The sequence below is a fragment of the Poecilia formosa genome, unplaced genomic scaffold, assembly GCF_000485575.1.
Source record: "Poecilia formosa unplaced genomic scaffold, Poecilia_formosa-5.1.2 Scaffold5, whole genome shotgun sequence".
Taxonomy (NCBI): Eukaryota; Metazoa; Chordata; class Actinopteri; order Cyprinodontiformes; family Poeciliidae; genus Poecilia; species Poecilia formosa.
The window spans coordinates 4,264,431-4,286,223 of record NW_006799944.1 but is presented as its reverse complement, the minus strand read 5'-3'; the positions used below and the strand labels follow the sequence as shown (position 1 = coordinate 4,286,223).

The following is a 21,793-nucleotide window of genomic DNA, read 5'->3' as shown; positions in this document are numbered from 1 at the left end:
AGCTCTGAAAAAAAAATACATTTCCCTATACTTACGTTTCTGTTAGCTTTTGATCACTTTAATGTACAAAATAACCTGAGCAAATACAAAATGCAGTTTGGAATTCTTTGAATAATTATTTCATTTGTTGAAATCAAAAAGTTATTATAACCAGCTTGGTTGTGAAAACATAAATGCCTTTTAAAAATAACTTATTAGACCATCATGACTAACTAGTTGTAACTAGTTGTGATAACTATCAAGCATTTGAAATAACTGGCAATAAGGTTTTTGTTTTTTTTACGTCACTATGTGGGCCACAAATCACTGATGATTTGTGGACCACGTTTTGCAAAATGAAGCCATATTGGAGAGTTTTTCACCATGAAGGGCCCATTTATTTCCACACCATTACAGCTGGTCTAAAGTTTGAGCTTTGACTGGGCCACTACAAAACCTTTACTGTTTTTAGACATTCACAGGAAGACCTGTGGAGGTGCATTGGGTCATTTTTCCTGTTGTATAAACAAAGTGTGCTTTAGCTCGAAGTTCTGATCTGATAGTCAAATATTTTCTGTTAGGATTTTTTAATAGAGAAGGGTTCCACAATTTATGGGATGTCTTCCAGGTTCTGCCGCAGCAAAGCAGCCCCAGACTGTCCCACTACAACCATAATTGGGTAGGATCTCTCTGTCTCAAATGCCATTCCCTCAACTTCTCTCTCTCTCTTACCCCCAAATGTTTTGGGGACCCATTCCTTCCTAGGTGTCACTTTGTTTCTTAGCTTTTCTTGAAAATTTTTAGATGAAGGCATTATTTTTGTTCCTTTTTGAGACACTTCAGCCTACACCCTGTTGTCAAGCAGATTGTGTTTAAGGGATTTCTGAATTCTGAAAGTGTGGTTAGTAATACGTGAACTGAGTTTTGAACTACTTCATAAAGTTATTTCATGGTTTTCATGGGGCAATTAATTTGCTACATTTGATTTGATTGCTTTTTGTCATTAAATAAAATAATAGTTTGAAGTTGCATTATGTAATAGTTGTTTCAGGTTAATACCAAGCTATTGGAATGACTCTGAGTTTAATGCTAAAAAAGTGTCAATAGTACTTGAAATAATTGGTTGGTGACAAAAAAAATATAAAGTTTGGCAGGTCAGAAATTGGCCTAACAATAATCATATAAGCATCAAGATTACTTCTTCTCAGGTGAGTTTTTTTTTTTTTTTTTTTTTTTTTACAAAAAACAGCCTTAAAACAGCATACAGTCATCTCATGAGGATAGTGTACAATGTTAAGAACATCATTTTGGAAAGGCAAGATTATTTGTGTGGCACATTTCAGAACAGAGGTAAGTCAAAGTACTTTATCTGATAAAAGCATAAAACAACAATAAAGAAGATTGAAAAATAGGACACTGCAAGGGGGAGAAAATGCAAAGTTGGAATACAGACTGAAATGAATGATATTTTGGTTATTAATGAAAGACTCCTCTGAACTAATTGGTTGAGTCAAATACATTTTTTAGAAAAGGATGTAATTATTGGGTCTAAAAGACATGATTTCTGTAATAACTGAGATTAAACTTTGCTAGACATTTCGGCATAAAACTTGTTTCCTTATTAACCAACAATGGTGTAATAATATTTCTGCTTTGGCATTGAGAGAAATTATAAGTAATCTTTTCTGTTAGATGGATCGGCACGTATATGGGTTTATGGACAGATTAGTTGCTTTCTACAGCTTGAACAAAATGTGCCAGATAAAGAATAGTTCAAAGTATAAGTTATCCTCTGTAATAGGAGATTACTTTGTCGGCGATGAGATGTAAGAGAGTTTGATTGGTTAATTTTAATTAGTAGGTGTGTCCATCCTCTTTCTACCAATCATAACTGCTGTGGGCGGGACAGGGCACGGCGCTAAGAGCCAATGACGTCAGCAGCACTCGGCAGTCGCTGGGCAGTACCAGCAAAACCGATAGAAGCAAGTTGCTATGGTTGTCATCAAGGAATAGTGAGTTTTTTTCTTCTTTCTATCTCAACTATGACTTTTGCGCCTTATTAAGCCAATATTTAGTGATATAGAAAGGGTTAGGTATTCGGGCGAGTTTTAAGTGCGCCTCTCCCCTTGCTGAAAACTTTTCAGCATATATCGGTAAGGTACACGAGGGGGAGAGTGGGATTGTTCAAGAGCTGGTCTGGCCTACCGGCTTTGACAGCGGCGCGCTATTGTTTGACAGCTGTTGCTTCTTTTAACTTCTAGTGAATCTGCCGTGTCCTAAAGACGCACACTGTGTTTCGTCGGCATTATTAGCACGTATATCCGTGCTATCCGGCTTCAAGGCACTGAAACTAGTACGGTTTGCTAACGCTGTTAGCTAACCGAAAGCGTCACCTGGATGGGGAAGTTGCCCTGTTCTGTTCATTTTAACACAGGCAGCATTGACTCAAGCAGCTCATATGAACCCAAAGCAAGACAAAAGAGTTGATAGAAATTGAACAAAAGTCAAATCAAAGTTTTTAACTAATACTTTACCCTTAGTAAGTATCTAAACGATATCACCGCTTAACCGAGTGATTTAAAGTTCGTGTTGAGTACATTATTTTGATATTGGCATTGCATTGCAAATCACAACAGCATACGTGGTATTAACTTGTAAACAAACCACGTTATTCGTCTCTTTTGCTTTTGACAATGTTCCGTCTCAGAGTCTTAAAAAAAAGCCCAAGAAGAGAAGTTTGATATAAAAAATAATAAAGATGAACGTCAGAAAAGTATCTATAGACTGTAATTTAGAGAAGACTGTGGTCATAGATTTGCATTTTGAAGCACATGAACAATGTAGTGTGACTTCTACACAATAGTGGGCATCCTCAAAGCTAAGAATTTTCAAAATATTCTGATATTTTTTTGGATGTGAACTACAAAATCTTAAGTTGCATTATGTAATGGTTGCCTAAAGCAGCTGGTGAGCTGTTGAACTTAAGGTGCTTCATAGATAAAGTCTTAAGAAATCATAATGGTTGAAAATATTACATTAGTTGTCACTTTGAAATGTTAAATATATAAATGTGACTTTCACCAACTTGTAAGCGTAAAGCTGTCGGTCCTGACTGAGGGTTGAAGACGGATATGGCTGTTTGTATATAAAAACAAAGCAATTCATCAATTATGAACTCTGGAATCAACCTTGTGCCCGAACAATATCTTTTGAGTACTTGTACTCAGCCAAATCTCTCTGTAAGGCACTTTGGAGGACAAATTGATAAGAAATTTGTCAAAATTCCATCAAATTAATCCTGCTTATTCCACTGAAATGCGTCACTCTCGTTTCCAATTACATGCGTTTATATTTAGTCCTAGCGATAAGACACTATTGTCGAAGTTAGTTAATCATATAATGTCTGTTGATTTGAAAAATAATCTGAGAAAACTCATCTAATTACATTGAGGCATTGATTTTTTTCCCACCACCTACAATCCCTCATCCTGAGCAAGCATGTGGCAATTATTGGAAAGGAAAAACTCCCTTTCAACAGGAGGCTCAGTATAAGTAGCCATCTGACCAACTGAATGTTGAGGACATTATTAAATCCAAACGAAACCAATTATATTCAGTGTTTATTATACTAAAATATTTTTTTTATATTATTGCAACCAGAACTAGATATTATTCTCATTTGCTGCCTTTTTCAGTGTACCTCTGATTATACAAAAGTCATCAAATTTGAACTTGAGCATTCATAAAAATCTCTGTAAACAGTTCCTCCTTTCTCCCATATTATTTCTTAAAGAAAATGGAAACTAATGAAATGAAAAAAAGTAGATCTTAAAAACTGACTGTACTTTTTTTTTTTTTTACCGTGAATGACCAAACATGGCTGTGTGCATCTACATATCAGCATTGAGTAAAGTCATGAGAAGTCCTTCTGTCAGCACTCTCAACTATTCTGCAACAGTCATTGAAAAACCCATGTTGGGCAACCACACAAGAAGAGATCGGTGACTTAATAGACCCAGAGTTGCTCATGATATGATGCCATTTTAATGCTTATCCAAGCCAAGAATTGTTTTTGTGGTTTATTTCTTTCTTTCTTTCTTTCTTTTTTGTCTTATACACAAAACAAAATTACATGTTTTTCAAGTAAGCACCCTAAAAGTGGATAGCTGTAGAGAGACATGGATGAAAGGATTTTATTTATGGTTTTTGAAAAGGTATTATCCTTTACCCTATAGGTTTTTGTTTAAAGATTGTTACATTTGAAAATGTTGTCCTGGATCGTCTTATTGTTCTCTAGAAACTCTTCAAATACTTGGCTTAGTTTTGTAAAATCATGTCAGACTGATTAATAACAGTGTTGTATTCAACATGGTTCTCTGCACCATGTTGGTTGAATTCCATCAGCCTTTCAATGTATGAAGAAAGAAAAAAGACCTGCACTAAATCCTCCAGATCAATTATTTCATTTGCTTTGTGAAAGCATTCGGATCTGTGGTTTTCTACTGCAAGATCCTTTCACAATGCACCATCCTTCCACAACTCCTTCCCCCAAACGTTTTAGTACGGTTCAAGGCGTATTTTAACTATAAAATTCACCCTGAAGCTGTTTGCAACCTTGATGATGTCAAAACTCATCGTTTTTCTTTGCAAGGCCAGGCCACACAGTCCTCTCCTGTCTTTTAGCTGCTTGTCTTTGGGTGTCATCTCAGTTCAGCTTCGCACTGTCAGTGGAGGACGAAGCACAAATTTCTCATCGTTTGTCGATGCTGAACGGCTTTAAACGGACTGAATGAACGTTGGAAAAGAATAAAGCTCCGCTTTAGGTTTACGCTGAGAGAGAACTTCCCCTTCCTTGTGCTGTTTTAACATTTTTTTTCCTCTCCACTTGGTCAGTAGTTGGGGAGGAGGAACTTTTCCCCAGTTTCAGTGATGTCATGATGTATTGTATATTTAAATTTGAACAAAACATTGCAATGTATGATTTGGTTTAAGTTGAGAAATAATTTCTGTTTCTGTAATAATTTGAATATTCAGGTATTTTAAATTTATCTCTGCTCTAAAAAATGAATTACCATATTTGCTCTTTGTCTTGAAGATCTTCAAATTAAGCTTACCTGTGTGTTTGTTTTTTTGGGTTTTTTTTTTAAGTACTTGACTCTTCCACTTAATGCCAGTGATGAGTGTCTGTTCTTGCTGTAGTCGGCAGAGTGCAGACCTGACAAGGGCTGGCTCACCTTTTTAGTTATTTTTTCTTGGCCTTTTTTTTTCCCTCCCCCTTCAGAAAGTGTGACCCTGATGAGTTTCCTCATTGCCCCATAAGATCACTTTTGTTATTTTTCTGTTTATTTGTCTCCCCCCCAAAATTCTTCTTTCTCCATCTTTTTCTTAAATTCCACTCTTTTCAATCTAATCCATACCTTTTAACCCAAAAAGTGTTCAGTCATGGAGTGATGGAAAAATAATTCAATTGCCAAAATTTTCACATTTACTGTTTACAGAACTTTCATAAACCTGACAAAATGTTGTTTCAGGAGAAACACAGCTTTTAGCAAGATATTTTAAAACATTTTGGGGAATTTAAGTATTCGATGCACCTACGATTTTCCTTTTTCTTTTCCAAGTATCACAACTTCCAAAGAATGAACAGGTCTGTAATTTGTTGAGGCATACCTCGACTGAGACAAAAAAAAAATTTTTTTTGCTGTAATTTTTTTTTTGTTTTGTTTTTTTAATCATAATTAGCATTTTATTGAATGATATAAGTACTTCATCATCTGCCAACTAGCAAGAATTTTGGCTTTCAAACCTTTTTTCTTTCAGACTCTTGGAAGAATCTGAATTAACGAGTCACAACAACATTTAATTTCCCTTTGAGATCAATAAAGTATTTCTTAATTTGAATTTTAGTTAATCTTTAAGAAGCCCTCTCGTTCTCAGCTTATTAATTGTATTAACTGTTTCAGAAGACGCTTGTTAACTCACTCATTCAGACTCCAACATGAACAAGTACACGTCAGTGGTCTTGTGTTTAGCTCTCGTTTCCTTTTCCTGGTTTTTGATGTGGCCCTTTCTACTGTAACTGGTTGTCATCTGTATCCTAATACAGTCAGTCATGCATTTGTTGACAAAACTTACCAGGAAAGCTGTTCTCTTGATTCATGAATGTTGCTGCCGTCGGTGTGTACAGCTCCCAAAAACACTTCATAAAGTACTGCCTGGTGCTCTTGCAGTGTGGGACATCTCACATGCCCCGCACTTTGAAAAAGCTTGTTACGCCACCGTACGGGCCAGTAAAACTTTTTTTTTCTTTTCCCTGATATTGACCTTGTTCTACTCTACTGATGTAATGACCTAGAATTATGTCTAAAGCAGAAGTATGGAATACTGAACAGAAAATTTTGTAATACTTTGGCAGTCTCATCCCATTTCATATTTATTTTCTTCTCATTTGCAGCCGAGTGGTCTTGCCCTGTAGCATTGAGGAGGTGAGTCGCCTTTTGATACGTGTAGGCTACCCACTAGGAAACTTTGCCTTTTTTTTATTTTTTTATGATATTCATGGTCGTTCAGGAAATTTTGTAGAAGGCAACAAAAAGTAAAGATTTTAGTACAGCTTCCAGTGGCTTGTTGAACTTTAGTGTTATTCCATATTTAACATAATAAACTTTATACACCGTAAATGACAGACATTATACAGTAACGTACAACTTGGGGAAAACGGTACTGTGTTGATCAGAAATGTCCTTTTTGTAAAATGAATACGTTTGTTTTTCAGTATCAGGTCGGTCAGCTCTTTTCTGTGGCAGAAGCAAGTAAAAATGAAACCGGTGGTGGGGAAGGTATAGAAGTTCTCAAGAATGAGCCCTATGAGAAAGATGGCGAGAAAGGACAATATACACACAAAATTTACCACCTAAACAGGTATGTGCCTTTATGTTTTTGAACAGATTGCTTGGCCTCTATGATCTCTGTGATGTAATAGAGCGGTGCTACCAGGTGGTGGCAGTGTTGCTTCATTTGTGAAGCTGTTCCTGCTGTCTGTGCTGTAGACCCCCTGAATCGGTCTTTTCCTCTCCTCTTCCCTGTCTGTTCCTGTCCTCCCCCCATGCTACAGTAAAGTCCCAGGTTTTGTCAGACTCATAGCTCCTGAAGGCTCCTTGGTTTTCCATGAAAAAGCTTGGAATGCCTATCCCTACTGCAGAACCAGTGAGTTCCCCTCTTTACTTCACTTCAGTTTGCGTTGACCAAAAGCCCTTCTCACTCCAATTTATTGCAGTTTCTGTCATATCAATATTAACATGTAAATAAATACTTTTTCTCTTTCTTCCATCCCCCTCTCTCATGAATAACCTTGATGCAGTTGTGACGGTATGTATTTTCAAATTAACATGTTGAAATACTCCAAGCTAAATTTAAGGTACTTCAGTTTGCTTTATATTCCCCTTATTGCAGTTTTTCTTTTTTCTTCTTTCCAGAATGAATATATGAAAGACAGTTTCTTCATTAAGATTGAGACGTGGCACAAACCGGACATGGGAACACAAGAAAATGTTGGTTCTCCCAATTTTTTTTATTAATTAATTTATATATCATCTGAGAATGTCTTACAGAAAAAATGCTAATTATGACAGATAACACTGAGGTTTCTTTTCCCTTTCATTTTTCTCACAGGTGCATAAAGTCGATAGCTCAATATGGAAGAATGTTGCTGTTGTACCCATTGACATTGCAGACAGAAGTCAAGTGTCTGCTTCTGTAAGTAGAAAACAATTGGGTTCAAATCTGAAGCATGGTTTATTGTGATTGGGTGCCTCCATGTGGACAAGTGTGGTCATTGCCCTTTTAGCATAAATAATGAATGTTACTGTAATAACATGGTGGGCTGAGTTTAGAAGTTGTGTTAAATAAAAACGCAGCAGATCTATGTTTTTTTTTAACATTTAAATTAATCATATTTTTAAAACCTAGGTTTGAATTGCAGAAGCCTCCTCAAAACTGTTTTAGTTTCTTGTTTGTTCACTTATTGTCTGATCACAAAAAGCAATCTTGGTGTGCTATAGAATAAATCAATGGCAAATTTATTTGCATAGAACTTCAGTGCAATTTTATTCCATCACAATTTAATTCACATGAGTTGATCTCAATCGCATGTTATTCCAGCTCAGAGCAGTCTGGCTGTCAGTGATGTTTCAGTCCAAAATAGTCTGACTAAATAGGTTCATTTCCAGAGGATTATTGTTTATGAAAAGGAAAGTTGTCTTGCTCAGGAAACTGACTTATTGCATCAAACCTTTACATGCAAGAGGTTGCTGCAGCACTGAGGAGGAGACTTTCTATTTAACAGGAAAAGACATCTGCAAACCCTCAAAAACAGTTTGCACCCAAGTGCATCCTTGATGGCTAGCGGCTCATGTGTAGGAAATTATAGCTCTATTTTTAAACAATTGAAAATCAAAGTGTACAGTTAAGAAAAATATGAAACTGAGCTATTTAAGATGAAACTCGTTTTTTTCCCCCCCAATACGGGTAAGGAATTTCCACTTTTTTTTCTCTATTTTACAGAGTTGAAGTCAGATGTTCATGTGAAAAACCTTTGGCCCCTTTCAGATTTTTGCTTTTTCTGTTTTTTTTTTTTTGTCACAAATTTAAGATTTCATTTGCACCAAACTTTAAATGTGAAGATTAGTAAACTCCTAGGTAATTAAGTAACTATACTTTATCACATATTTGGAATTTTACCAGCCATACCATGGACTGTTTTTACTTTCTGAACTGTAGAATCAAGCAGAACCTGTCTAGCAACATGAAGCATGCCAAAACCAGACGTCATGTATTTGCAGCTGTGAGGAACGACAGCTGACTTATCAGTGTCGCTACCAGATGCAATGACGACTCATCCAGAAGGCCACAAAAGAACCCAGAACATCATCCACAGCACTCCAGGCTTCTCTCGCCTCAGTTAGCACCAGTGCTCATGATGCAGCAGGAAAATCTGGAGACACACTTTTCTCTCGTAAAAATATCAAAGTATTTAGAGGATCTCCAAAGCACTATACTCAGTTGACTACCCAGACAAAAGTGGAACTATTTGGGAAGTGTGTAAAACTACCAACATTTTTGAAAAAGAATTTAAGAATTTAAAACCAAAAAAAAATGGTCCTGGTGGTGGTGCTTCTGTGGTGCTTCAGAACCTGCATGACTTGGTGTAATCGAATAAACCAGGAATTTTTTCTAGAGTTTCCTGCCACCTCAGCTTTTAACCTCAAGCTCATTTGAGTTATGCAGCAGGTTAGCAGTCTGACGTTCACCAGTAACTCCACTTTTGAATGAGACAAAAAAGATTCTGATGTGGCCTAGTCGAAACATTGCGAAAATCACAGTGACCGCTCCTGCTGGCTGTGGTCGCAAGCGTGGCACAGATATTTTGTTCAGGGGGATGTTACTTATAGGAAGGGTTGTTTTGAACGTCTCTTTTCCTTGTCGGATGAAAACCACTTTTGGAATTTACCAAATTATTTGATCTTTTTTCTGTTTTCATCTGAAACATTGAAATATGACGACTGCAAAAATCTGAGCACTGTATGATTTCCAGAGAACATCCATCAGAGGTTTTACTGCTGCATTGTGGGCTTTGACTGAACTATTTTGACATCAGGACTTTGCCTTCTCTTTTTCTCTTCCAATTAGTAAAATTTTATAAAGCCGAGTTTGTGTCTGTAAAACTCGAATTACACTTAATGCCATAAAGTACTGGAGACCAAAAAAATCTTAATATTTCCAAAATAAACATGTATTTTCGTTCATTAAGGATTGAATAACTTAATGACTCTTCAAAAGATCCTGCTGTTGTTAGTTAATTTGGAAGATTATTCTTCAAGAAATGAGTCTCTTGCCCTGTGAAGTATGAATAATAGAAAACTCCAGTTTGTTCCATCATTACTTTAAAAACTCCCCACTGTTCAGTGATGTAAACCGGAATGTTTCAACATTCCTGCTTGACGAAAGTGATTGATCTCTGATGGCAAACTATGCTTTCTGCTTGATTATTAACAAACTCTCAAGATGATCCTGTCGCATTTTGTGGGAAGGGGTTGCAATGGAAATAAGTACCAGCAACTTTTTGGGTTGCTCCGAGGTGTTTTATAGTTTTGAAATACAAAGAGTAAATTTAGGTTTCTTTTTTTTTTTTTTGCGCTTTCTGAAATCTTATTTGAAGATATTGCACATTATTGCTTATATCTGACATCCCATTGCCTCATTTCTGTGCTGCTATCTGCGTGTGCAATTAAATGTGTTGCTACTTGAGCGAGGAACATTGGTTGCTGTGTGTGTACATGTTTGTTTGCTGCGGGTAGTTAACGAGGCGGACGTGTTTGCCTTGCTGAAGGAGTGTGTTGTGTCTCAGGGCCCTATCAGCCCTCAGCCTCGGGCATGACTGCAGGGCCTGGGGCGTACCGCCAGCACAGATGAGTTTGTTAGCGTAATTAAAGCTCACTGTGCAGTGTGCACCGGAACTCCAGACACACACACACACGCTCGCGCACACGCACGCACGCATGGCGAAGCACACTCTTTTACTTAAGAAGTAGCTCCTCTCCGTGTACCGCGGCACATCGATTCACAGACCTCATTAGTACTGCTGTGTATTGTTATAGCGATGGAGCTCTGAGCATTAAAACAAGCAAATTATTGTGACTGCGTGTGTGCAGCACTGTCAGGCAGGCACGTTTCCATTTCTCTCTCTGCTTGGCATCCTTCTGTTGGCCAGTAACCCTGAAAAAGAGTCTTTTCGCTGCAGGCGCATCATGATTTATTTAAAATTACTGGGCCCTTGAGCTGTTGATAATCTGAAAGCCATTCCATTTTATGTACACTTTTTCTCGTATTTAATGACGTCAGTTTTGTCATGTTGGTTACGCTCATGGTTTAGATGTGCACTGTGTATCTCTTTATGTATTTTCTGATCCGTCCCATTCTTTTCCAGAGAGCCAGATTCAGATGTGAGCAGGGCACTTTTGGTTCATTAGCGAAAGTTTTACTACGAGATCATTTTACCAAATTGAGGGTAAAGCGTGTCAGACACTTGATACTCCTTAGGAATCACCAGAAGTCACTCATATTGATGGATGCTAATGCTGTATCTGAATGTGCTTTAAATTTTGGGTTATTTTTTTTTTATATTTTAATGTTTTTGCTTGTACCAGAAAACAATAATTGCTTTTCTAATGCTTTTTGAATCATCGTGCAATAACTGTCATTAACTTGTAAATACACAACATAAGGTTAGGTATATAATAGTCTTTTTTGAGGGGGGAGGATTTTTGCCATCCATTAATTATTGAAAAGTAAAAATCTTTCCACAGGACTACAAGCCTGATGAAGATCCAGCCAACTTCAAGTCTGTTAAAACTGGCAGAGGACCTCTAGAGCCAACCTGGAAGGTAATGATGCTGCTCAAACTCGAATCACAACACCTTGCAAGAGCATTCACACCGCTTGAACGTCTTCATATTTTAGCAAATCGCAACACAATATTTGACTGTGTTTTACTGGGAGTTTGTGGGAAAGAGGAAAACAAAGTTGGACATAATTGTGAGGGGGAAGGAACATGATGCATAAATATTTTGCCAACAAAAATCTGAAAAGTGTGCTGTGCATTTCTACCCTGAAATTGAAATCTAGTGCAACAAATTGCCTTCAGAAGTCGCCTAATCCGTGGGGTTGACCTGCTATGTTATTTAATCACCTGTTTCTCTGCTCTCCTGAGCCTTTAGATGCTGTTTAGGGAACATTTGTGACTAAACGGCTTCATGAAAATCAGTGAACACAGTAGAGAAATGGTGGCTAAAGTTGTGGGAAAATGTAAAATAAACACACGTTACGAAACAATTTTCCAAATTTGTCATGTCAGTATGGAAAGACTAATGCAAAGCCGTACACCTGCCAAGCCATGACTTTTGGCGACGGTAGCATCATGCTGTGGGAATGCTTTTGTTCAGCAGAGGCAGAGCAGAGAGTCGGTGGGAGGACGTGTGGAGCTAAATGCAGGTCAATCCTGGTGGGTTTTACTTTCCAATGTTACAGCAACCCTAAAGCATTCAGAGGAGTGGTTTCAATCAAAGCTTATTTTTGCTCACAGTCCAGACTTAAATGCAACTTGGCAAACTAACTAGCTGAACTTGAGCCTTATACCTTGGCCTCAGAGTACCCAGAAGGCATGCTGTAATAATGGCTGCAGCTCTGTAAACTACAGTCTCTTTTCATTATTGCACTAATTTCTCATCTCATTTTAAAGTTACTCCTACTGTCTTACTACTTTGTTGCCAGTGCTCTTTTCTGTCAACCATTGGAACACTTTTATAATTATTTAATTTACTAATTGGATTTTATTCCCTAATTAAATGTTATTTTCACTCTCCATACACCCACAGAAAATAAACATTGCTGTGTAAGCTTGACTTGGCAGAGTATACTGGAGATCAGTAACACATTTAGGGACTAATGCATGACTTTGGTTAGCTGGAGCGAATGGCACTTAGTAGACGAAATGCAGTGGAAGTTGGATTGTATCCTTTGAAACTGCTCTTATGTTCTGGGTAATGGGTACCAGCTCTGAATCGGGTTCAATCCCTCTATTTGACTGTAAATGTATTTTTAGGAGATATTGAGTAGATGAAAAGCAAGAAAAATGTTTTTCTGTTCAACAGGAGACTTTTGTACATAAGGTTGGCATGTTAGACGGAAACTGAACAGAACGTGACATGCAGGCAGAAAGCTCTGTAAATGTTGCTACATGTTTGAATGTATAGTTTCTTGTGGGCATTCGTAACTCTTCAACCTTTGCTTATTTACTGTGTTGAGATTTTTTCTTTTGTGGTAGACTAATGCAAAGTAGTGCCTAATTAGCTAAGGGCTTGGAAAAAGAAACAGGGTTTTTATTGTTTGATATTAGATTTTTTTTTCTTCAAACTAAAATCTAAGAGGTTTGTCGTCTGCCTCTTTGTTTCTGGTAGCTCTACATGAAAATCAGTGCAACCAGTTGCCTTTTGAGGTCACCGAATTGGTTTGTTAATGAACATTTAAAGGGAGAAGAACTGTTTCATGAAGACCAGTGAACAGAGTTGTCAGGCCAGGGATAAGATTGTGCAGAAGTTTGAAGCAATGCTGACAATTTCTTGTGGATTAAACCTCACTGCGCCCCGTTCTTCCCATCGCAACATGGAAACAACGGCAGAAATGCAAACCTACCATGGCAGAACTTTCCACCGACGGTCAAAAGAACAAAGGGCATCTTAATCAAGGGCAGCGATGCGGTTCAGTGTGAAAACAGTCTCCACATTGTAACATGGGGGTGGCAGCATCATGCTGTGGGAATGCAAGAGTGGAGCAAAACCTATCGGATGATGCAACAGATCACATTTCAGCAGGAAAATGTCCCTCAGGCTACAGCCGAAGACTCACTAGTTCATCAGATCACAGCACATCTATTAGAAAACATCTATTAAGAGTTTTCTCTGCTCTGCATCCAGACTGATTGAGTTTGAGCCGAGTTTGTGGCTGTACTTTAAATGACAGGGGTTCCAACATTGACTCCGGGGACCTGGATGCAAGCTCAGTACTTCTCAAATGTTGGCAAATTTAGTGAAATGTATAATTTTCCTTCCTTTTCACAGCTATGCTCGACTCCATAGTGCCTACAATATATTAAAAAATTGTTTTGTAACATGAAATGTGAAAATTAACAGGGTGTGAATTATATTTATAGATGGCAACGTTAAGGTCAGATTGGAGCAACAGCTCTTTTTTTTTTTCTCCCTCTCTCCTTTCTTCCACTATGAATTCAAATTAAGCACCAAAAACACACGAGAGACTGCTGCTCAGCAAAGCTCCAGACGTTTGACAGGCAGTTGTCGAGTCTGTATGAGGCCCCATAGGAGGCTTCAGGCTGTAGTGGCTGAATGGCGAGACTTTATGATAATTATAATAAAAACAAAAACATCTGTCTAAAATAAAACATGAACTTTTGGTGAATACAGTAATTACATGGGCACTGCATCGCGCGTGTGTGTGTGCGTTTGTGTGGGTTCGCAGCAATATGTTAAAATAATCTTGCAGCAGGTTTTCTAATGGCTCAGAAGCAAAATAAATTAGCTGTGTTTTTATTAATAGATCGAGACTGACGGCTTCAAATGGTTTTTCCAAAGGATCTGTATTACCTTTTCTAGACGTACCAAATTGGATAACGTTGTAAATAATGATTTGCCAAAGCGTCAACCTTCCAGCAGCGCTGCCAGTAATGATTGAGAACGATTATACATTGAAGAAAGTTAAAGTACTTTGCTGCTTGAAAATACATTATGTCTGTTAATTAATGGACATTTCAAGTCTTGGATAAATATCCTCATCTTTGGACTTGAGTCTTTCTGTGGCAGAAAGTCAATGTGGAGATGATGGAAGAGTCACTTCGTGGACATTGATCCTAAATTTAAGAGTTCTGTTTGAAAGCTGCCACTTTTGATTAAAAGGTATTTTATAGTCAGAAACGCTGCAGCCTCCCAGACTGGTTGCATTCGCTAATAGAGCGCACTGTTCTGCAGTAGAGCCCTTAAAGTTCACCATGGGGGAAACACTCCTCTGCTGCAAGAATTTTTGCAGAACAAAGGCAGCCTAACTGCTTTAAAAAGTGAGAATAAAGAGGCGTAACTTTTATTTTGTGTTTTTTAATTAGATCACTCTTCCGTCCGCTGTGGACACGGAAAAAGTGTTTTATTAAAAAGGCGGGGGAGGGATTGGGGGAGGAAGGGGAAAAAAATGTAGTTATGTGACAACAGAAGCACAATTTTTTGCCAGCTTCTCAGAGCAATAAAACTCTTGTCTATCTCTGCATGCACACAAGCTTGCATATCGGCACCCCTTTGTATTTCTGAAAACTTGTGCTCCTTTGAGTGGGGCACGGAGAGGGAGAGAAGAAATGTCACCGTAAGTGTTTTGATGTAGAATCCGTTTCATGTGAAGTTCTCCTTTAGCGATGACAACTTTTCTAAACCCACTGCAAATTTAGAAATGTTTCTCATTTCGCCGCTCCTTCATGATCGCGGCATCAAACGGCAGCGGGATGGGGCGCGATTGAGGCGGGTCTGTGGCATTTTCCTCTCGGAACGCCGAGCCGGAATGAAGTGATTAATTAAACAGGTGTTCTCGGAGGGAGAGTGTGTGTTCTGGGGGGCTGGAGGGAAAGGGAGGGGGGGCGAGCAGGTCTTGGGTGTTAATAATGTAACCGGCTTTGCACCGTGACGCCCTTATCGCTTTATGAGCACCGTTTTATCTGCCTTCTGTGGCCACAAAGGCGCGCCTGTCGGGAGCGGTGTCGCTGTCAGGGCGGAAGCTGGGAAATGGTCCCTTCATCTGGAGTTTATCCACTTTGCTGTGCTTCCACCCCCCTCATACCCCTCCCTCCTCCTCGTCTTCTCTTCTTCAGAGGGAGGCACATTGCAAGCAGCGATGGATGAATTTAGAAAGTGTGTTGATTAGGTCACTTTTATCTCTGCACAGCACAACTTCATATTGATAATTATTTCAGCAAGCTCCAAACCCAAAGCATTATGTATTAATGGCTTTTAGCTCTGCAGTCATCCGAGATGAGTCTGAAACTGTATTCTGTCACAAGTTTCTGTCAAGTTTTCTGTTGCCTTATGTAGTTTTGATACTTTATGAAAAGCAGAGGTTCCAGTCTTTTTTCTTCTTTTTTTTTTTTTAACTCATCCTTTCCCAACAGCAAGACTTGGCGAGTACAACTGACTGCCCAAAGATGTGTGCCTACAAACTAGTCACAGTCAAGTTTAAGTGGTGGGGGCTTCAAACCAAAGTGGAGAACTTCATCCATGAGGTTAGTGGTTTGTGTTGTTTACACACTTATCACACAGCAGGGCTTCATTTGGGCTCATACTGAGTTGCAGAGGTGTGACGGTTCTCTCCTGTTTGCTACTGTAGTGTTTGACTTCCATTTCTTCTTCCTTTTTATTTTTTTAAAGGGAAGTTTTCTCAAATGCGATTCATGTCGGCAGAACACAAAAGGATGCGCTCATTGTTGGCATGCACATTTGTGATCATTATTATTAACATTACTAATTACTAATATTGCTTTGCACTCCTTCAGCAAGAGAAACGGATCTTCACGAACTTCCATCGCCAGCTCTTCTGTTGGATTGATAAGTGGGTGGACCTGAACATGGACGACATCCGGCGAATGGAGGCCGAGACTCAAAAGGAGCTCGAAGAGGTATGCGTGTGTAATCAGTGCCAGCAGCTGAGGAGAGTTGTGTTTTATGGATTACTTTTATGGCATCACAATAAAATAGGAGGATGACTCAAGTAAAAGACAATCATTTATGGTCTGTTCAAGCACAGCTTAGAAACTTTATGAATCGTGCAAAAGTTTAAGTTCAACCTTAAACTTCTAAAGTTGCATCGCTGCAGGGTGACGATTTAAGTGCATTGATGCAGTAAATCATGCAAAAGCAGGCCTGCGCAAGTATTGAGTGGGTAGAAATTAATATAATTTTCAAGCGGCTCATATTTCTGTTGGAAGTTTTTTTTTTTTTTGTATTGCTCTCGGGTCTTCTGAATTCTGGGTTTTCATTGTCAAAATTACTAAAAAATAAGGAATTGGAACATTTCACTCTGATTCTGTATAAGAAAATTTGACTTTTTGAAATGAGCGACAAAATAGTATTGAACCTTTTCATGATATTGTATATTTTGAAGATCTACTTGTAGTATTTTCAACACTGCAGAACATTTTTTGTGAAGGCAAAGGTTTGACTATCTAGACGAGGACAAAACAATTTGGTGATGGGCAATTAAGACTATTGAAGTTTGACTTTCTAGTCCTGTAAAACATTAGATCAGGTGATACTTAGCTGAAATGTTAACTTTAACAAGTGCAAGTAATTATGGAAAGCTCTGCAGACAGGAAAAACTCCTCAGTGTGCCTTTAAAAGGTTATGTAAGACAACAGTTGCTTTGTGACATGCTACCATAACTAAAAAAATAACTTTATTTGAATATAGTCTTCTCAGCGTATCTCGTGGAGTCCTTAATTACTTCATCTTATGATTTACTCTCCTTTATTTCCATCCAGATGCATAACCAGGGTTCAGCAGGTACAAAGGGTTCAGAGGAGTAGCAGGCCAGGTTTAGGTCTGTGCGTTGCTGTGTGAGTTGTTTTGGGTGCAGGGAAGTCTCTTAATGGGTTTTTCCACTGGGCTGGCTTCTTCAAACCGTGGTGTACAAACTGTTGATGCACTGCAGCCTCTGTGACAGGAGCTAGCTGCTCTGGAACTGGCTGTCCTGGGTGTTGCTCGGTGTTTTTAAATCTTTGTTTGTCATTTGTATGTCACTTTAAAGTCATCTACAATGCTTTTTTATAAAATATTTTTTGTCATTTCAGATGAAACCCCCAGACAACATTATCATAACCTTGTTTTAGTCTAGAGTCTTCTGCTATTTAGAATAGTCTCAACATTACCCCGATGGAGTCTTGGGCTCCTTTTGACGTTTCTCAATTTTTTATGCCTTTTTATTTTTTTATTTATTTTTTTTTTCAAAACCAGCTGACGTGTTGCGTCAGAAGCTACAGCTGTGAGCATCCAAACAAAGAGAGTACAGCTCAGACGTGAACATAGGTTTTTAAAATAATCTGCAACAGGTTGTAGCTCACCATCTTTTCAACCTTTGCTGCTGGTTTGCTCCCAAATATCACTTTGGGAGCTTTTGGCCTTACAAGGAGAACAAGTGAGGAATCTGGACTAGACTGGCCAAAGTGGGCCAGTTTCAAACATTCCTGGCCTACTACCAACATGCTGCATTTTGTGCTTTGCCTCCGCACTCCCACCCCGGCCCCCCCACTCCTTCAGAACATGTCGGCCAGTTCGCCATGTGTTTCCCATTTTCCACTGGAGCAAGTAAACAGGCGGGTGCCATCAAAGAGGGCTGTGGTGAGGAGGGCCAGTCCCGTCCTGAGCCTCTGAGCTCCAGGGTTAGCAGGGTCGCACTTGAACTGCGCTGGATGAAGTGCGACGGCGAAGCCAGGCGCTGCACTTTAACAATATCGCCATGACAGAGGCTGCATCTGAGAGACAATGCAGAAGAGATGCTCTTGGTGCGGCGCAGTCGGCGCAGAATGGGGCGGCTTGAGAGCGGGGGACGAGGTGCGATGCTTCGAGGTGGCTCCCTTTTTTCCTCATTAACATACAAATAGAATTCTGCTGTTGAGAAGGAGTCCGGCCTGTGATTGAGAGACTCGGAGGAAGCGAGGGGAAAAAAGATGGCGAAATGGGAGGGTAAATCCTCCTGCTATTTCATCAGATCTGTCTTTTCCCCTGTTTAGAGCCAATGTTAGTTTGAACCATTTCATTTGAGCTTTTGGGCTATCAGATTCCAACGCTAATTGACTTTCCAAAGCCATCAGCCTGGGGGTGGGAGCATTTGAAAGGGATGCTTTTATCTACCTTGAAGACAAACAGGAGGATTGATAAGTATTGTTGGAGCGCAGTGTTAAAGAAGGCCAAGTTTCAGCTCACAGAAAGCAATTTGTTGCATTTTATTGGTTTTTGTAGAACGTATTAAAACCTGTAGATGTATGTAATGAATTAAAAACAAGTCTACCTTGAAACTTTCATCAGTAGGCTGGGGCGTAGGTAGAGATTGTACCAATTAATTCTTCAATGCATATTGTGTCTGACCTTTTATTTGATACTTATTATTAAAACAACCAAGTGCACTAAGTTTTTGATTCGTTTAACTAGGGCTGAATTGATTAATTGTTTTAATCGTGATGAATCAACTAATTTAGTAGTTTATTAATCATTAACCGTAGAATACAGATTTAAAAAAAGGACCTTTGCTGAAAGATATTGTTCAAAAATATAATACATTTTGCATTTAAGATGATAAAAAAAAAAGTCATTTGTCTGTAAATATATTCCACCAAAAACTCAAGTGGGGTAGTTTTAGCTTCTGCTGGTTCAAACTTTGCAAAAAATAAAATAAAACCTATTAAGACCCTTTGCTGTCTAATTAAAAATTGGTTAGTAGAAAAACAATCAACATTTCAGCTGTAATGATAGATCAAATAGAAGGGGGCAGAGCTTTTCACACGTTAGAAGTATTAGTGATTGTAAAATGAAAACCCCTGTCGAATGTGGCATTTTTTTTTATCCAGTTAACTTATCGTATGTGTAATCGATAGAAAAATTGATTACTAAGAAAACTGTCACAGTAGCAGCCCTGTGATTAACCTGTTCTTGTTTGTTCTGTATCTGAGTTGCTGATTTCCAGTCACAGCTGAACCAGGAGAAAATCCTTCCTTTCCTGTTGCTTCAATAGTTTAGAAAACTTCGTACGCCTTGATTGCAAAAAAGCCACCCAATGCCACCTCGTCGCGCTCTGTGGAGATTTCAGTTCCTCGCCGGTTTCATGTACATCTAACCTCTTTTCCTGCGTCTCTTTCCTTTTCCCCACAGCTTCGCAAACAGGGTGAAGTACGAGGAACCAGCGCTGCAGACCAATGAAAAGCAACCGGATTAAAAATGGCCACCGTGTGTGACGCCGTCTGCTAAGAATGCTCCTTTGTTTGCCACTTTTTACCTTAACTGATTTTGGCTGCGGAGGAAGGAGCATGGCTACCTGCAATCAATAGTGCAGATCCCCTGACTTGACCCCAATCATAGACGTTCTGACCAGTGAAAATTGATTTTTTTTTTTTTATTTTTTTTTTTTAGAAACCAACATGACCTTTCCTGATGAGACTGGTTAATTTTGATCATCATGTAAACGAGACTTTTAAAAAATGAGAGAAGGTATGTGTTGTATAGAATAATACAAGCGCAAATTACTAATCTAGGTACCACAGTAAAAGGACCAAATGTCTACCTTTTTGTATTTTATATAAATTTTTCACATTCCTGCGGAAGCGATGTCATGTGTGACCCTGTGCTGTCTTAACTGAAAGCTCCCCGTTCGTCAAAACTCATGTTCCTTCCTGCCACAGCCTCCATTAAGTGATTACCAACACCCGTGGCGCTCATGCCCATTATAACCCCCCCCACCCCCTCCACACACACACACACACACACACCCTCACCTCACCTTAACTACAGCACTGCATCTTATTATCACTGACAATCATGCCTGTACAGGTAGGTATTCACCGTCTCTCCTGTTCAGACTTGGTGGGGGAAAAAAAAACACACACGCACTCATCAGAACCTGAGGATGAACGTGCGAATCGTGTGAACAGGCACAGGTGTGGATGCCTTTGCACTGACTTATCTGTTACAAGCCGAAGCTGGGCAGATCCACACAGGCTCGTTCACCTAAAGGATGTTGGCGGCTTCCCGCAGAAACCCCGCCGCCTCCCGCGTCCTCGCTGTTCTGAAGACATTCGTACATAACGCGGTGCAGCGTTCACCTCCTTAACAGATGTCCCTAGAGGGAAATAAAAAAATAAAAAAGTGCACTGAAAAACACCCACAGATGGTGCTACACCCCTCCAGCCAAACTTCACTGCGTTGAACCGGCCCACCTCCAAAGGCCAGCCATGCTCATCTGGTTTTCTAAGGAGAATTTATATATATATATTTTTTTTTAAACCACACTTTCTTCTCCGGCTTCAATCCGGTCGGTCGTGTTTACAGGTTCACGGTTGCTACATTAGTGCCCCGTCGACACCAGCACCACGCAGCGCTCGCCTAAACCTTTTCTATATTTTACTCCTCTCACAGCTCTGCCAGCTAGCGCTAGCTACCTCCCTCTTTTCTAACTGGCAGCTTTCCTGATGCCCAAGGATTACCATTAGCCATGAGCTGCTGCTGCTTCCTGGGAGTAAATCTTAGCAGATAGAGCTTTTATGAGTGACAGTGTTTGTGATTAATCTCTACTCCTGTTATTCAGGCGGCACTGCATGTTTGCGTGCCGTCGCAGATAAGCAACTGCAGTGCCTTCGACATGCTAAAAGCAACACAAAAAAAACGTCCTCTGTACTTTGTTACACCAAAATGCAGCAGATTTACACATCAATGTTGAACTGATTTACCATCTGATCAGCATCCATCATGTTTTCTCTTTATAACATGTGGAATAAGCCCACTTTTGTTGTTACACACATAAAATATACTTGGTTTTCTCATTTGATCCTTGCTGAGTTTTATGTTGTAGTTGTATGTTAAATTGTAGCTTTTCAGAACTATTCTTTATTTCTCAAAATAAAAGTAACGGATTATTATGTATCAAGTTATTTTTATTATTTTTTCTGACAATGTTACATCAAGTTCTTTTTGTCCAAAGAGTAAAAGTGCAAATTTGTCATGTTTACATGTTCTCCAATCATTATAGGAAATTTAAAGCCAATAACAATCTGTGTAATACAATAAATTTTTCTCAGGTGAATGAAATGACTTGGAGCTTTAAGACAATGTTTCTCTCACTTCCAAATATCATAAGATGATCCTGATATTGATAACCTGTACCTGCCACCGTCTCAAAATATGCAAATAAGGAGGATATGTAGTCTGTACCTATGGTTTCTGACAGTCCCATAAATGTACAGGCTGTGGAGATGGCATAAGAACATGGATGAAGGAACTGGATCTCATAATGTATGAAATCCACAACCATCACAGGCTTTTAAACCGTTTCACTCAGATTGTGAAAATCAGGGGTGAATGTATGAACTATCGTGCCTTTTTCTTCTCTAAAAATCTTGTGTATTAGATATGCATATTTTATCCAGTTATCAATAAATGTGTTTCTAAAT

The 21,793-nt window shown here is 38.9% G+C and overlaps 1 protein-coding gene across 4 annotated transcripts; it reads left to right on the top strand.

Moving 5' to 3' along the window:
* Positions 1-1,905: 1,905 nt before the first annotated feature.
* LOC103146273 (phosphatidylinositol transfer protein beta isoform) lies at positions 1,906-21,793 on the top strand. Of its 4 annotated transcripts, none has more exons than XM_007564153.2 (12): positions 1,906-1,991; positions 6,434-6,464; positions 6,755-6,900; positions 7,094-7,185; positions 7,340-7,347; positions 7,455-7,529; positions 7,651-7,734; positions 11,343-11,420; positions 15,755-15,865; positions 16,136-16,258; positions 17,120-17,194; positions 19,503-21,793. In XM_007564153.2, exons 1-11 carry the CDS (start codon positions 1,972-1,974, stop codon positions 17,162-17,164), a joined length of 813 nt encoding a protein of 270 aa, XP_007564215.1. In that variant the 5' UTR covers positions 1,906-1,971; the 3' UTR covers positions 17,165-17,194; positions 19,503-21,793. The 4 variants fall into 4 exon arrangements, with proteins under 4 accessions (XP_007564215.1, XP_016533260.1, XP_016533258.1 ...); XM_016677774.1 differs by lacking the exon at positions 19,503-21,793 and adding an exon at positions 17,429-18,759 and having other exon boundaries at positions 17,120-17,178; XM_016677772.1 differs by lacking the exon at positions 19,503-21,793 and adding an exon at positions 17,429-18,759.

Bases quoted from the DNA above. Each gene is read 5' to 3' on its own strand.
- LOC103146273 (XM_007564118.2), top strand. From the start codon at position 1,972: ATGGTTGTCATCAAGGAATA. The intron at 1,992-6,433 runs GTGAGTTTTTTT...TCTCATTTGCAG, and splicing joins ATGGTTGTCATCAAGGAATA to CCGAGTGGTCTTGCCCTGTA. The intron at 6,465-6,754 runs GTGAGTCGCCTT...TTTGTTTTTCAG, and splicing joins TGCCCTGTAGCATTGAGGAG to TATCAGGTCGGTCAGCTCTT.